This window comes from Phodopus roborovskii, unplaced genomic scaffold (genome assembly GCF_943737965.1).
Source record: "Phodopus roborovskii unplaced genomic scaffold, PHOROB, whole genome shotgun sequence".
NCBI classification, from domain to species: Eukaryota; Metazoa; Chordata; class Mammalia; order Rodentia; family Cricetidae; genus Phodopus; species Phodopus roborovskii.
This window is the reverse complement of record NW_026126480.1, coordinates 13,688,239-13,703,812: the sequence shown is the minus strand read 5'-3', so window position 1 is coordinate 13,703,812 and position 15,574 is coordinate 13,688,239. Positions and strand designations below refer to the sequence as shown.

Here is a 15,574-nt window from a genome sequence, read left to right as displayed (position 1 = left end):
GTTAAGAGCACTAGCTGCTCTTCTAGAGGACCTGGGTTCAATTCTAAAATCCACATGGTGGTTTACAAAACATCTGTAAACTCTAGTCTCAAGGAATCCAACACCCATCCTACTCTGGCCTGCTCAGGCACCAGGCACAAAAAATAACTATATACATAAAAATAAACCAAATTTTAAAAAATTAAAATGGGGGCTGAAAGACAGCTCATGGGTGAAGAACATGGTTCCAGAGAAGCCAAGTCAACTCCTAGCACACATATCAGGCAGACAGATCACTGTCAGGTCCAAAGCCTCGTGCCCAACCCCACTGTCCTTTTCCCCAAAAATGACAGTGCTGGTTGTCCTAAACAGAAAGATTACTATTGTGTAAACAAGCCTAAAGGTTCCTGTTTACTAAGAAAGCAGACCTCTTAAGGTGTTTCTGTAGATCTCCAGGAGCCTCCCTTAACCTTCTCCTAAAGGTCAACTATCTCTAGTAAGGGCACCTAATTCTGGATGGCCTGTATCAATTCAGATCCCCATCCTACTAACTGTCATATAAAAGCTGCTTGCTTTTCTGCCATTTGCTCTTCTCTCTGCCCCAACCCATAAAGATGGCCTTGGCAGTTTGATTTCCCCACAAAAAACTTTCTGCCCACAGGAGTGGTCTAGCTCCACAGTTTCTCTGCAACATTTCTTGTATTTGATCTCTGAAACCTGGGAGGGACAGACACTTAACCCCCCCCCCCCAAAAGATCCTGTCCTTCCTAACTGAACCAAACTGCCAATTTTGACCCTCCCAGGTTCAGACCATTTGCTTCTGCTGGCTCCTGCCACCCACCATTTTCAACTCCAAATTTTAAGAGTCTACCTCTTCACCTACTCTAACCACTCACCTCTACCTCTCCTCACCTCCTCAGTGTCTCTGCACATATGGGCAGTGGACCTGGAACTTGCTTCAGTATGGCTGTAAAGGTCCCTTCACCAGGACCCTGCCTCAACTGTGGACAAGTGCAACACTTATAGAATATACACTGCCCCTCCTTACTTTGTCAAGGTGGGTCAGTTTCCCAATTCCCTCTACAGGAAAGTGTCAGATCTGGGCCTGGCAGCCCAGAACTAACAGCCCTGGGACTTCTGCCCACAACAAGATCAAGATCACCAATGGAACCTAGGCGGGCTGTCTGAGTAGCCAGTATGTCTCTGACATTCTAAACTAATACAGGACATTTGGTCTATAGTTCCTACTCAGATATCTGTGGTGGCAATGATAGTGGTCCCTGACCTGATCAGAGTAACCAACCTCAGCCAGCCTCTCCCCTGTAGGCTGCAACTGCCAGATTCATAGGTACAAAGTCTGTTTCATCTTAAAAAAAAAATTTTTTTTTGCTTTACAGTAACTTAAGGTGTAAAAATTGCACATGTTGCTTGCTAATGATACAGGTTTGAGAGCTTCAAAAGAAAGTTTAAGGTATAGGTCTCAAATGAAAATCTCTGAAACTGAGGCCAATTGCTGAATTAGTTTCACATGTAAAACTCAGGCCTTAATTTTTCTAGGGCTACTAAGTCTCCTGATGAGAAAGACAAACTCACAGACAGGTTTACCTTGATGACAAGCTTCAAGCAGAGAAAGGTAAACTCACAAAATAGGGTTTCAATGTAAAAATTTTGCTTTTTACTCTTCCTTCATTTAGAAGAACTTGCTTTTCAGTGACGGCTCTCAGTATCAACCACCTATGTCTCAAAGTAAATGATTGGATGTTTCCAAATAAAAAAGAAAAGTTGTGAAGGTCTGAAGAAGTGACTTAAGGCATGTTAAAAGAGAGACAGAGACAGAGAGATACTTAAAGGTGATACATATGGGGCTGGAGAGATGGCCCAGAGGTTAAAAGCATTGTCTGCTCTTCCAGAGGTCCTGAGTTCCATTTCTAGCAACCACATGGTGGCTCACAACCATCTATAACGAGATCTGGGGAGGGGGTGTCTTTTGTTTTGAGACAGGATTTCTCTGTATAGTCCTTTCCTGGAACTCTCTTTGTAGGCCATGCTAGCCTTGAACTCACAGAGATCTACCTGTGTCTACCCTGGGTGTTAGGATTATAGTGCCCCTTCATCAAGCTACATCTCTGTATCCCTTAACAAAATTAGTTTTTTGAGAAGAGCTTCTGGGGTCCCAAATTAGAGTTTTGCTCTTGCTAGTAAGTGCTCAATACTCAACTATAATCTCAGCACTGACAAGTGTTTTTCTTTTATCTTTCCCCTAGGAAATTATTTTATTTTTAAGATCTATTTATTATGTGCATGAATATGTACCTGCATGAATTTATGTTCAGCAAGTACTCTTATAACACAAATAAATAACACAGATATTGGGATTCAACCTGAAGATCAGGGAAGCAAAGCAGCCAGCCACCAGCTCTTACCTCAAACTCAGGCTGAAAGGGCTGATCCACACACAAGCTCTTCACCAAGTCTCAGATTGCTGCCTCTCCTCAGCATGGCTGGAGAATAAATGCCTCCTACTGAATACTGAAGTCCCTGCTTCTATCTTTTATACCCCTCTAGTGCTGGGATTAAAGGCCTGTGATTTGTTAATCTTTTAGACTGATTCAATCTTGTGTATCCCTGGGTGGCTTTAAACTCAGAAAGATCTGTCTACCTCTTAATCCTGAGTCCTAGGATTACAGGTGTGTACTACCACCTCCTAGCTCCTGGCTGCTGGGATTAAAGGTGTGTGCCTAGCTCCTTCCTGTGGCTTGTGGCTGACTTTGCATTCTGAATCCTCCAACAAGCTTTAACAAATCATAAATAATATATCACTACCAACCCTCCAAGATCAGAGGGCATCAGAGCTCCTGGAACAGGGGCTATAGGCAATTTGTAAACTGACTGATGTGAGTTGAGTACTAGGAGTCAAACCTTGATCCTCTGCAAATGTTCTTAGTTGGCCTTTGAGCTTTGAGGACTCTCTTGTCTTTATCTTCTGTCTCACCATAGGAGTACTGAGATTACAGACACTGGCTACCATGCCTGGTTTACAGGGGTTCTAAGGTCTTAAATTTGGACTCTCATGTTTCTTCTTTATCACTGAGCCATCTCTCTAGCCCTACTATATTTTATACCATTCTTTGCACATAATAAAAGCCCTGTTTCAAGCTGATATTTTATAAAATTAATTCATGAGTGCTTTGCCTCCTTATATGTAGATGCACCAAATGCACACAGTACCTTAGGAGGCCAGAAGAAGTTGGATACCCTGGAACTGGAGTTAGAGACGGTTGTGAGGACCAAACCAGGTTCCTCTGCAAAAGCAGCAGCAAATGCTCTTAACTGCTGAGCCATCTCTCCATTCCTAATAAATAAATCTTATTAAAAATAAAAGGGGAGGTGTTGGTGACAAATACCTTCAATCCCAGCACTCGGGAGGCAGAGACAGGCGGATCTCTGTGAATTTGAGGCCAACCTGGTCTACAGAGTCAGTTCCAGGCTACACAAAGAAACCCTGTCTTGAAAAACAAAACAAAAAACAAACAAAACTAGTTGGTTAGTCTTCTATCTATTCTAACAAGACTAGCTTTGGGTGGTGTCAAGGCTGCCAACTCTACTCTCCTCTATTGGAAAAAGTCAAGGAAGCATTTGCAGAAAAACCAGGGCTCATCAACAATAAATCCTATTATGAAAATGGTTGATTGATCAAGAACAGTGAGCAAATGTTCAGAACTGGATGAACTAATGAGTAAAAAATGTACACTGAGAAATATGTGATTTACACGAGGACTGAACATGGCACCCCAATGCCCCAGCATTGTTGTCTTAAATTAATGGTGGAGAGAAGACTTTAAATAACTTTTAGCAATGCTGATGGAAAATTCAACACTGCTACTGAAAAAAAAAAAAAAAAAACTCACTTAACCTCCCAATGGTTGTAGATAAACACAGTTTACATCACTTTCATAATAGCATAGACTAGATATTTAGACTAAACTCTGGCATTCAAAATTTTTGAGAGTTATCTATAACAAAAAGTGGTTATAAGAATTCTGTACTTTAGAATAACAATGCTATCCTAAGTCTCACATAATATTTTAACTAATTTACATCCATCTCTGGATTTAGTTAAAGACTTAATGTTCTTCCCTCTGGGAGTGCAGTAAAAGTATGTATTGCACAGTGTCAAGTAAAGGACATTACTGTCTTAATTTTACCATATGCTACATTTGGCTGTTGCTATTTTTATTCAATGAAGCAACATCTTTGCAGCACACTAAAGAACAAATAAAATATTCACCTTCATTTTAAAAAGGAGGAAGAAGAGGAAACAGAACAATGGACGCAGATAGAAACAAAATAAAGAAAGTGTAAAAGACATTCAAAGATTAGGTCTTTGAAGACCAACCAATGTGGGCCACCAAGATTCACAGTCAACCCTTTAGTCAGAATAGTATACAGCCTGGTGTGGTAGTACAAACTTTGATCCCAGCACTCAGGAGGCAGAGGCAATCGGAAGTCCAAGTTCAGTCCAGGCAAGATTAACTACGTACACAGTGAGATCCTGTCACACACAAAAAAGAGAAGTATACAGAACAGATGAGAGTGGGTTTGCACGATGTCCAAATGTTCTGTTCCATGACCAAAAGGACCTCAGAGAAGCCTGCATTTAGCTATACAAGTCAACATTATCAGCAGCAACAGTATCTTTGGCAATATGAAAAATTACATAGCCTGAAAATGGGAGAACTTTACAGAGCCCTGGCTCATAAAATGTCCTTCCAGAAGAATGTACAGCAAAAAAAGAAAAGAAAAAAAGAAAAAGAAAAGAAAGGAAGAAAGCAAGGAAGCTACTTACCCAAGAAAGGAGTGTGGCTGCTCGGGTAGCATGGAGTGTCATTTTGGTGATCCCAGTCAGTCACTCCAATGCACCTGGAATGCAAGAGAAGAAGCATGGTTAATAAATCAGATGCCTCCGGATCAATGAATAGAAGAAAAACAATTCCATTTACCAGCTCTGAATATTTCAACAAGACACAGCATTCAACCCACTAGGTAGCACAGAAATTATGAAGACTTCAGAGTAGTCATAAATTACTGTAAAGCTTAAATTGCCAGGGCTCTGACTGCAAAGACTCTTGTACTCATCTCAATGATCACATTTCCCCAGCTGATGGAAAAACAACATTCAAAGATGGTCTGCAGCCTGCTCTTTGGGACATGGTATCCTTCAACAAGGAATAAGCATAGTTTCCTACACTGACCAGGGTCTGCATACTAATTTTATGGGACCATGGTCATGTGACTTTACACAATTAACATAACATCTTTTTGTCTGCTTCATGTGCAAACTGAATCCTTATAAACCTCCCTGCCTTACTGTAGTAATGCAGATAGCACAGTGCCTGGTATATGACAGGTAAATAATCCTGTCCTTAGACTTGGAGATCTGCCTGTCTCTGCCTTCCCAGCACTAGGACTAATGAGAAAACTGGAGATAGGAACTCAGGTTCATTTGCTTGAGCAGCAGAACTTTACCCACTTAGTCATCTCCCCAGAACCACCCCAGTCCCCCAAGGAACATTTAATGTAAGATTAGGCATTTGTCCCAGTAGTCTTACCCCCAACTCACTTTTCCACTGGGAATCTGCCATTTGTCTGCCAACAGGCCCATGGGATCATAGACTTGAGTAAATACTTCCCAGCACCTCCTATCAGCCCCACGATCCCCACAATCTCTGAGAGCACAACTGTCCTCTCCCACCTCCTGCACAATTGCCCACTATGTCACTACTCTAGAAGGATAAGTAAGAATAGAAAGGCCTTTCTTTTACTTAATACAGTTCTACAAATATTAGTATCTCTATGATGTAAGGTCAGTGGAACCAAAAGCTGCTAAGTCCTTTCTGAAAGCAAAGTACTAGGTATAAAGAAAGATACAATTTTTGCCAATAAGGCATTCAGTCAGATAATGAAGATTAATAATCTGGTAACTTCTTATCACCTCCTGGAACCTCCTACCCAATTAATCTGTACTCATCAACCAACCAACCACAAAAAAAAAAAAAAAAAAAAAAAAAGTGTTTTCTTAGTCACTATTCCTTCTTCCTGTCCTGGAAGCTACATGAGAAACAGAACAAACAACATCATTGCCTTTGAGGGATTTTTAGGAGGGTGACAAACAAAACTAAACATACTTGAATCACTAATAGAAGAAAATTAAGTATTAACTATAAGTAAATGCTAATTATAACTATTTCCTGACCCTGCAAAACCCAGCATTTAATACCTACCACCTGTCATATCAGTTCAGTGTCAGACTGAGAAATGAGCCAATTTACATGGTCTTTGGTGGGCACAAGTAAGGTTTTCTCACAAGGACAGACATGCTAAGGGGCCCACCCATGTGTTACTCAATCCTGGATGATTTTCCTCAAGTATGGGCTGTCTGTGAACACTGACTAACTGCCCAGCCCGAGACCAGGGCAGAATGATCTCAACCAGTATGAAACTGGCTTTTGGAGGGTAGTTGGCCAGCCTACAAATTGAGGGACCAGGCTCAGCCTACACAAAAAAAAAAAAGTGGCAATAGTCCACTGCTCACCTAGGGTGCTGGTCAGGGTTATAGCTCAGTGTGAAATTCGTACCTTAACTATGTAAGGTCTTGTGTCCAACTCCTGGCCTGGGGGAAAGTCTCTGCAATCTTCAGTAGCAAGGCAAATGTAGCTCACACCTCCCCCAAAATCCTCACTACTCAAGAAATTTTGTTTGCAACAGGAGATAAATATAGCCCACTCAAAGACTGTACAACCATGCTGGGAGGAAGGGAAGGAGGGAGAGAGGGAGGGAGGGAAAGAAGGGAAGGGGGAGGGAAGGGAGGGAAAAAGGGAGGGACGGAAAGAGAAAGGGAGGGAGGGAAGGAAGGAGGGAGGAAGGGAAGGAGGCTGGGCAGGAGGGAGGGAGGGAGGGAGAGAAGAAGGGAGGGAGGGGAAGAAAGAAGGAAGGAAGAAAAGAAGGAAAGGGAATCACCAGAGATTTAAGTAACATCTTTCTTTTATCTTAGAGGCAAAATTTATAACCCCCAGTGCACTCCCCAGGAGAACCTATCTAAAACTAGTTCACTGCTCAAGAAATCTTACATCAAGGTCAAATGCCTTTTTCTCTGAGGTCCCCAGACACAGAAATAGGAATCCAATATTCATGACTAGAAACTTCTGAAAGATCTTGTCATCAAGACCAGCACAGCACAGTTCAAGACACCAGAGTGCAGCTTTAGGATGGCATAGCCAGTAGCTGGTAATGATGGCTTTCGTGAGTAGCAATGACAGAAACCAGTGGCACAGACATTGCTTAGCACTGACTGGGACTACAGCTTTAAGTAGACTTTAGCAAAGCAGCCAAGGGCTCTCAGCCAGAGCACCATCCTCTCCTCCCTCCCCGTGAAATCCAAGGCAGGCCCCACCCAGAAGCCTGGGTGATGGTGATGGAAAAACAGATCCCTGCAATTTTAACTATCTGTGAGACCTCCCCCAACTCAATCTGACTGGGCATGTACACGTGTACGTACACACACACACACACACACACACACCCCAAAATCACAGATCATAGGCCAGGACCCTAAACTTCAGAGTTCCCACATATCTGATTCTTTGAAAATGAGATGTACCTACATCCAAAGCTGATCAAATATCCTCTTTTTCCTATTCCAAGGAAGACAGAAGAGCAGTGACTTGCAAATGTATGGTTTCTTGTCCTCTTTATACTTCCAAGCTTTTGTAACATAGTACCCTAGATCATGACCAATTTCCACACAAGAAATCCCATTTCCACAAGGACAAGGAGAATGGCACTAAAGAAATATGATGCCACCTGGCTTGCACTCTCTGGATCTGAAGGAGTTAAAGACTAGCCATGGGCTGAGGCTAATGTAAACCACCTGCTAGATCCAAGGGCCAGACCAGAGGGTCAGGTTGCTGAGCTCTGGGGGTCTCTTCTGGAAAAACTAGTTTTAGGAGAAACCAAATGATGCCAGAGGGTATGAGAGGCAGGAGAACTCCTCCCATGTTCCACCCTCCATCTGAGTTCCACCTCCCTTTCAACAGCAGTCCACCTAAATACCACCACCTTAACTGAGATAACACAATGAACTTTGATCTAGACAGCTAACCTGTTCTAAGTCTTCAACTTATGGGCCCCCGCCAAGCCTGAACCCTCATTCTTTTACTGCTCCTACTCCCAGAGTGCCAGGGCCATAGAGGCTTCCACCTCAAGGAGTCATTCCTCCAACCCCACCCCACCCCCAACTCAAAGGTCCCAAAGGCCCAGAGACTCACAGCTGAGAAAATGGCTGCCCCATCTGCATGCACAAGCTCAGGAGCATAACTCACCACCACCGACTCTGGGAGCCACCCTGTCTGTAACAGTAAAAATTCCAGGCTCTTATACTCCTCCTCCACCTGAGCAACATCTGCATTCACTGAACACTGATGTTGGGAGCTCCTCTGGGAAGAATACATCAAGAGACACTGGCAAACCATGGACCTTACCTAATATGTTACCCTAGAAGGCCCTGACAAAGGCCCAGCTACCTTGATAAAATGTTAATTCAACATATAAGGAAGGCTGAGGCAGGAGGCTTGCTTGAACACAGTCTAAAATAAAATAAGCCAAGTGTGGTGGTCCATGCCTTCAATCCCAGCCCTCAGGAAGAAAAGGCAAGCACATCTTGGTCCACATACCAAGTTCCAGGCCACTCAGGGTGACAGTGAAATCCTGTCTTTAAAAAGAAAAAAGAAGCTGTCTTGCCAGTGTATATTCTGACTTAGAAAAAGTTAGTTTTTGTTTTTGTGGGGGATGTCAAAAAAAAAAAAAAAAAAAAAAAAAAGGCTGGGTTGGAGAGATGGCTCAGCAGTTAAAAACACAGGCTGAGCCAGGTGGTGAACATCTTTAATGCCAGCACTTGTGAGGCAGAGGCCAAGTGTATATCTGAGTTCAAGGCCAGCCTGGTCTACAGAACAAGTGCCAGGACAGGCTCCAAAGCAATACAGAGAAACCCTATCTCGAAGAAAAAAACAAACAAAAAGAACACTGGCTGTCCTTCTAGAGTATCCAGGTTCAATTCCCAGCACCCACATGGCAGCTCACAACTGTCTGTCACTCCAGTTCCAGGGAATGCAGGCAAAACAACAATGCACATAAATTAAAAAAAAACAAAACAAAAAACAAACAAACAAAAAAAAAAGGCCAACTACTCAGTGAGATGTAAATTTTTTCTCTATTCTGGAGGAAAGCCCTGAGTAGGCTATGCGGACCAAATCTAAGCAGTTCCTCTGCATTTCTGAAATCAGAAGCAAATGAGCTTGCTAGAGGAATTCTCTGCTTGCTCTAAGGGACTGACTCACTTTGGATTTAGGGCTCTCCCTCTTCACACTGACCCCTCTTTTGTAATCTAGATTTTGATTTTGGCTCAAAGTCCTGAGGCTCTGGAAGGAATGAAGAGGCAAGACTTCAGAGGAAATCCACATTGTTTCTTCAAAAGTTGCTTACTAGTTGTCCTTGATGACTCAATACCTCCAGAGCACTTGGAGAGGCTGAGGCAGGAGGATGGCTTTGAGTTCTCGAGCAGGCAAGGCCATACAGCAAGACCCTGTCTCAAAAGGGTAGGCTAGGAAGGGTAATACCTTTAAAGTTAATGACCTAAAAGCCTCAGGTGGACTGAGAAACTCCAAAATCTGAAGGTAACACGCAAATAACATCTAGGAGCTCCTGACAACCCCAACCCCCTTCAGTATTTACAACTTTGAGACCGCAGGAGTACAGACCTGCAAAAGTAATCTTCCACCCCAAAAAGGTCCCTTGTCTGCCCTACAAAGTCCCCAAGCATCCTGAATCTTCGAAGTTTCCACTTCCGAGAGACTGTTGCCCTCCATTGTTTCAATTAATAAAGGACAATCTGCTTTTGTTGAGGTAGGTCTCTTTATTTACACACCGCCTGGGTCAATCCTGAGCTAACAGTACAGATACCCATTCCTTTCTCCCATATTCCTTTCTCCCATATTCTGTAAGGTCAAGATCCGAAAGATGTCAGCAGAAAGGTTGCTAGAACTGCGGCCTACAGGCAGATCCTGTGTGAGGTGCCCAAGCATGCGCAATACACAGCCCTCTGGGGCAGATCATCAGCACCTACCTCCAACCACTACATCCCACACTCTGACCCCTGGCAGCTGACAAAATGAACAAGTTTTCATTGTTCAACGCCGCAAACGCATCTAGGACCACACAAGGGAATAGTAAAGCCCACTACTGGGCAGTCTCTACAGCTCTAGAGCAGTCACACACACTTCTCTTCCCAAACAAAAACACGCTGACATCTATGAGGGGAAAGAAAGGCGCCAACTCCCGGATGTTGGCAAGCTCTGCTACCAGCGCCTGCTTCTCAGTGTTTACTTGCTCTCCCTTTCCTCTCCCTCCCCTATAAGGATGGCGCAGGAAAGGGAGTTGAGGGGGATGAACCACTCCACCCCACCGCTTCGCTCGTTTCTGGGGGGGGGGGAGAGAAAGAGAGAGGAAAGTCTTAGTGTTGGGGGGACCTTACCGGACTCCTAAAGCCAAACGTTTCTACAGGTTTTAATCCGCCATTAGCATTTAAATCTTGAAAAGACAGGAGTAAGGGGGAGGGGGGGAGGAACAGTGGAACGTAACCCCACACACAAAAGAAAAGTTGTTGGGTTTCTTCTGAGTCGGCCAGGCAGAAGCAATCTTTCTGGCTGACAGCCAGAAGTGCGTCACAGCCAGGAGTCTGCTTTCTTTAAAGGAACAGCGAGCTTCCGCGCGGTCTGGGAGCAACAGCAAAGCCAAGAGCTCTGGGGGAGGGGGCACGCCTGCCAGGAGGACCGAGGCGAAGCCTGCCCGCCCCCTAAAAAAGAGAGCAGGATGCGTGGGGGCAGGGCACGAGCCAGCAGGCACCATTACTGAAGGGAGAGCGCGCGCAGCAAGGCCCCCGCCGCCTGTGGCGTAAACACACAAAGCGCACCCGCCGCGGCCGGCCTCACCAACCTGAGATGGCCAGGACACTCCCACTTCGCTGCTTTCCAGCAGAGCTTAAGGCAGCAGTGATGGCCTGTCCACCTCTTGAGACCAGCCCAGTCGGGCAGGCCCCGACCCGTCGAATTTAAGGCCAGCCACTGGCGGGAAACGCGCCCTGCGCAGAGGAAGCAGGAGAGCCGAGCGCCAGGGAGCCGCACAACGCAGGCCTTTTACAGGGGCAGCTTCCTGCGGCGCCTGCGACGGGGGGCGTGTCTGCAGGCACACACTCAGCCGCCCGCCCTGCGGCACACAAAGCACAGGCCTCCTTCCTCCGCGTTGCCTGCCCGGGGACTTGGCCACCCTATCCCATTCCCTGCGGGAAACCTCTTCAGCCCGTACCTTCTGCGTAGCAAGGCCAGGATGTCATGCTGTGCCTGCTCCTCCCACTCAGCCACCCAAACAAGCAACCCAGGCAGATTCTGGCTGTGGAGCGCAGGCCTGTGCTGTCCAGTCCTGGTGGCTGCGCTATTGTTGACTTGGAATGGCCGCCAAAATCCCAGCTGTGCTGCCAGAACCTAATCCCGTTCCTCTGGGCATTTATGGGGAGGGGCTGAGGGGCCAAGGCACAGTTCTGAGTATGGCAGGCACTGGTTGGAGCCCTTAACAGACACAGGCACAGCCAGAGTCTGTTGCAACTACATGCCTAAAAGAAAAGATGTCTGACTCAGACAAAACCACAGTAGCGTTTCCACCCACTGAAGAGCCAAAGCTGCTGGGGAAGCCTACCAAATAGTTAAAAGGAATCCCCTCATTTTACAACTAGAAACACTGAACTGTGTTCAAGGTATTGTTATTAAGGATTGTTGAGAATACCCATGCAAGAATTATACCCAACATATGAAGTAGGGCTATAATTCCACAGATCAGAAATGGACAAAAACTTTTTGTTCAAAAGATGGAACATAGTAACTCCCATAAAAGATGTGAAGAAACTAACCAGTTCAGGGTAGAAACTAAGATGATATTTTAATCTGGAACTCAAAGCACCAAACAGATTTTTCCTCTGGGGAAAGGGAAAAGGCAGAAAAGTGTGGTAGCAGTGAAAGGACAGGTGCCAAGGGTGAGCTGGGGTCAGGATTGGAAAAGCTTGAACTTCAATGGATCAAATGATGGGTTTAGAGTATTCTTAACAACAAGCTGTGTTATGGGACAGATATACCTGATAAATGGTTCTCTAGCAGCACTGTGAGTTGGGAAACTACTCCAATAGGTGGGAAAGGTACTGAGGACACAGGTGGTAAACAGAATAGTTAAAAGGGAAATGAAAACCATAGCAGAGAGAAGCTGACAGAAAGCAAGAGGAAACCCAGACCCGCCATGGTAGTGCATGCATAGAACCCCAGCAATCGGGAGGCGAAGGCAGAAGGCAAGGTCAAGGCCAGTCTGGTCTACTACTGGAGTTCCAGGCCAGACAGGGCAACACAGTAAAACCCAAACAAAACAGAGGAGGAGGAACTGTACAGGGGGAGAAAATGTATGGGATCATATGTGAATCAAATGTGAGGAGGCAGTGAGGCAGTAGCTACTGTTTATTAAGTACCTACTAATGTTCCTCAAGCTATTCTACTGACCTAATGTGTATCATTTCATTAGGCTTCAATACCTCTTTATGAAGAAGACAAATTACAACTCAACTGCAGACATAAGGAAAATAAGTCACAGAAAAACTATCTTCCACACATCACTCCTAACTTGCAGTTAGCTACACAGCCCTGGTAAGTAAGAGCCTCCTTTGCTTTAAGAGTATGAGTATTAACTCAGTAACATTCACAGGGTTCCTAACACACTGACACTGAGCACATATTCCACAAAGGTTGTTTCCTGTTTGAAATTTTGGTTCCTGTCACCAGAGTGCCCCAGAAGATGGTTCACTAGTGCTGAAGAAGTTGGAGCTGTCTCTCCTGGAACAGGGGATGGTGCCTTTTCCCCACCGGTCTACTTTTTGGCTTTTACTTTATAGAGACACCTCAAATCTCACTTCCTCCAATACCAACAGTTAACAGTAGCAGATTATTGGGAACAATCACTTAGGGACTTCCTATACTATATATTTTTATGTTTGGATTTTTTAATTATTCAATTTTTTGAGACAGGATTGCTCTGTGTACAGAGTTGCTCTGGCTGTCCTGTAACTTGCTCTACAGAGCAGGCTGGCCTAGAACTCAAAAGATCTACCTGCCTCTGCCTCCAGTGTTGGGATTAAAGGTGTGCACAAGCACAGCCCGGCTGGATTTATTCTTAATAACCATATACAGGAAGGCAAGATGGCTCAGAAGATATGCCTGGCCTAAGCTGAAGTCCTGGGATTCACATGGTAAAAGAAAACTGACTCCCAAGGGCTGTTCTCTTACATACACAACACATGGTTTTTAAAGTATTTAAACATTGCAATAGCCATGTACACTAATCTTACATGTATTTGCACGAAAGTCCTATGTCCGGCCTAGAATGCCAACTCCTTAAGGACATATACCCCAATTCCCTCTTTATAATCGGCCATAGTCTCTAGCTTACTAAGGCTCATTAAATCTGTTCTACAGAACTACATTTGGATGGCAGTCCTCCAAACACAACCTCTAGCCACCACTCTATGCTGAGTGGAGATGACGTGAGGTCAGATACATACCTACCACTGCAGAGACATTGCTTCTCCTAGACCCATGGCCTGTTCTCACCATCCTTTTGTAGTCTGTACTTAACAAATGCTACTAGTAAAAAGGAAGGCTCATATTTAAGGGACTGCCACAAATACAAATTTTCACTTTGTTTTGATGGTGTTTTTTTTTTTTGGGGGGGGGTGTCGAGATGGTTTCTCTATGTAACAGCTCTGGCTGTCCTAGAACTCACTTTGTAGACCACACTGGCCTTGAGCTCAGAGATCCTCCGGCTGCCTCTGCCTCCTGAGTGCTACTATTACAGGCAAGAGCCAACACCGCTCAGCAACACAAATTTCCACACTCCATAGAAAAGTGGCAAAAATAAAGGGTGACACTCAATACCCTAGGAAATTAGTTAAAATTAAGAGAATTACTAAACTCCCTACCCTATCTCTACAGCCCCATTTGGTACTTCACAGCTAAGACAAAATTGATGCTGTACCTCCCCACCTTGCCCCTGCCCTAAATAAAAGGTGGACAGCCTAAACTTTTCAGCCAACTAACTTTTGGGCTAGCCAGGAGGTTTGCCAAGTTTCTGCACCAAGTCTCTTCTCCAGTGCAGAATAAAATTACCTTAGCCCCTCCTACTCAAGAAAGATCACTTGGCTCCAGCCAGGTTCTGCAAGCCATTCACTACCCACCCACACAACCTCCAACACACCAAAATAAAAAAGAAACAAATTTTTTTAAAAAGGAGGATGAGAGGATAAGAATACTGAAAACATTTAAAGAAAGAAAAGGGTTGGAGAGGAGTTGGCTAATATAATGCAGGAGTGAGTTCTGATAGAAGCTGGAAAGAATAGTGTTTAGTTAGAAGCAAATGTGTTCTACAGAATTTTAGTGTTCATTTTATTATTCTTGTTTAAGATGTCAGTGTTACAAGTTTTCGTGTACATTACCCCCCTTTTTTTTTTTTTTTTACAATTTAAACAAATGACAGGAAGAAGGCTATGCTTTAACTCAGTGGTTGAACACTACCTAGCATATATGAAGCTTTTGGTTTTATCCTCAGAAATGAAAAAGAAAGACCCAAAGAAAGTAACTGCCCCGAGACAGCCCAAAACTGGAGTGATTCTAACACAAATAACTAGCAGAGTATCCAAGGCCTCTATAACCTGGTTCCAGTGTTTCCTCCTAGTCATTCAGGCCTTTACCCAAACACTCCACCCAGCCAGGCAGATCTGTAAAATCAAAGCTTTTTCTGAAGATTAGACGGGATATCTTTTGCAGAGGACTGGCTCTAGGGACAGACACAACTGGGCTCTAGGATCTAAATTGTTGGCTGAAACACTTTCTAGCTAGGTGACCTTATGCAAGTAATTTAAGCTTTCTAATTCTCAGGTTCATTTTCTCTAAAACAGATAATCATGGTTATTATTATTTACCTCACTGAGTTAATGTGAGGACTAAAAAAACAAAACATGGCAAGTGCTTAGTGTAGTTACCTGGTGCTATTAATTACAGTAATGGCAGCAACAATGATGGTCTAGGTATTTATTATGCCAGGATATCAAGTGGCAGAGTAAAGACCAGAAGACGCTGCCTATGGTTGTTTTAAAGATCACAATGTCTGAGGTTCAAGACTTGGGTAATTTGTTTACATGAACTAGTATTAAGTGGGATGTTGTCTACCATGTCCCATTACATTAGAGAAGACAGTCATGAATAAATAAAAGTACATTCTTGCCAGGTGACAGTGGCACATGTCTCTAATCCCAGCACTTGAGAGGCAGAGGTGATGAATCTCTGTGAGTTCAAGGACAGCCTGATCTATATAGTGAGTTCTAGGACAACCAGAGCTATATAGTGAAACCCTGTCTTGAAAACAAACAAAAACTAGCAAGACTCATTAGAAGAAACAA

General features: G+C 44.1%; 1 protein-coding gene across 6 annotated transcripts in view; it reads right to left on the bottom strand.

The window, feature by feature from the left end:
* Positions 1 to 15,574, bottom strand: part of Numa1 (nuclear mitotic apparatus protein 1) — a 68,551-nt gene that overhangs the window by 33,025 nt on the left and 19,952 nt on the right. For 4 of the 6 annotated variants that reach the window (XR_007835014.1, XM_051192414.1, XM_051192417.1 and 1 more), the window contains exons 1-2: positions 11,026 to 11,237; positions 4,826 to 4,899 (exon numbers count right to left, since the gene is read on the bottom strand). Coding sequence is in view for 5 of the 6 variants with exons in the window: in XM_051192414.1 (XP_051048371.1) it covers positions 4,826 to 4,867 (42 nt within the window). In the remaining variant the exon portion in view is untranslated. Of the gene's footprint in view, positions 1 to 4,825; positions 4,900 to 10,564; positions 10,722 to 11,025; positions 11,238 to 15,574 lie in introns of those variants that run through there. The other 2 variants (XM_051192416.1, XM_051192415.1) reach the window with 2 other exon arrangements.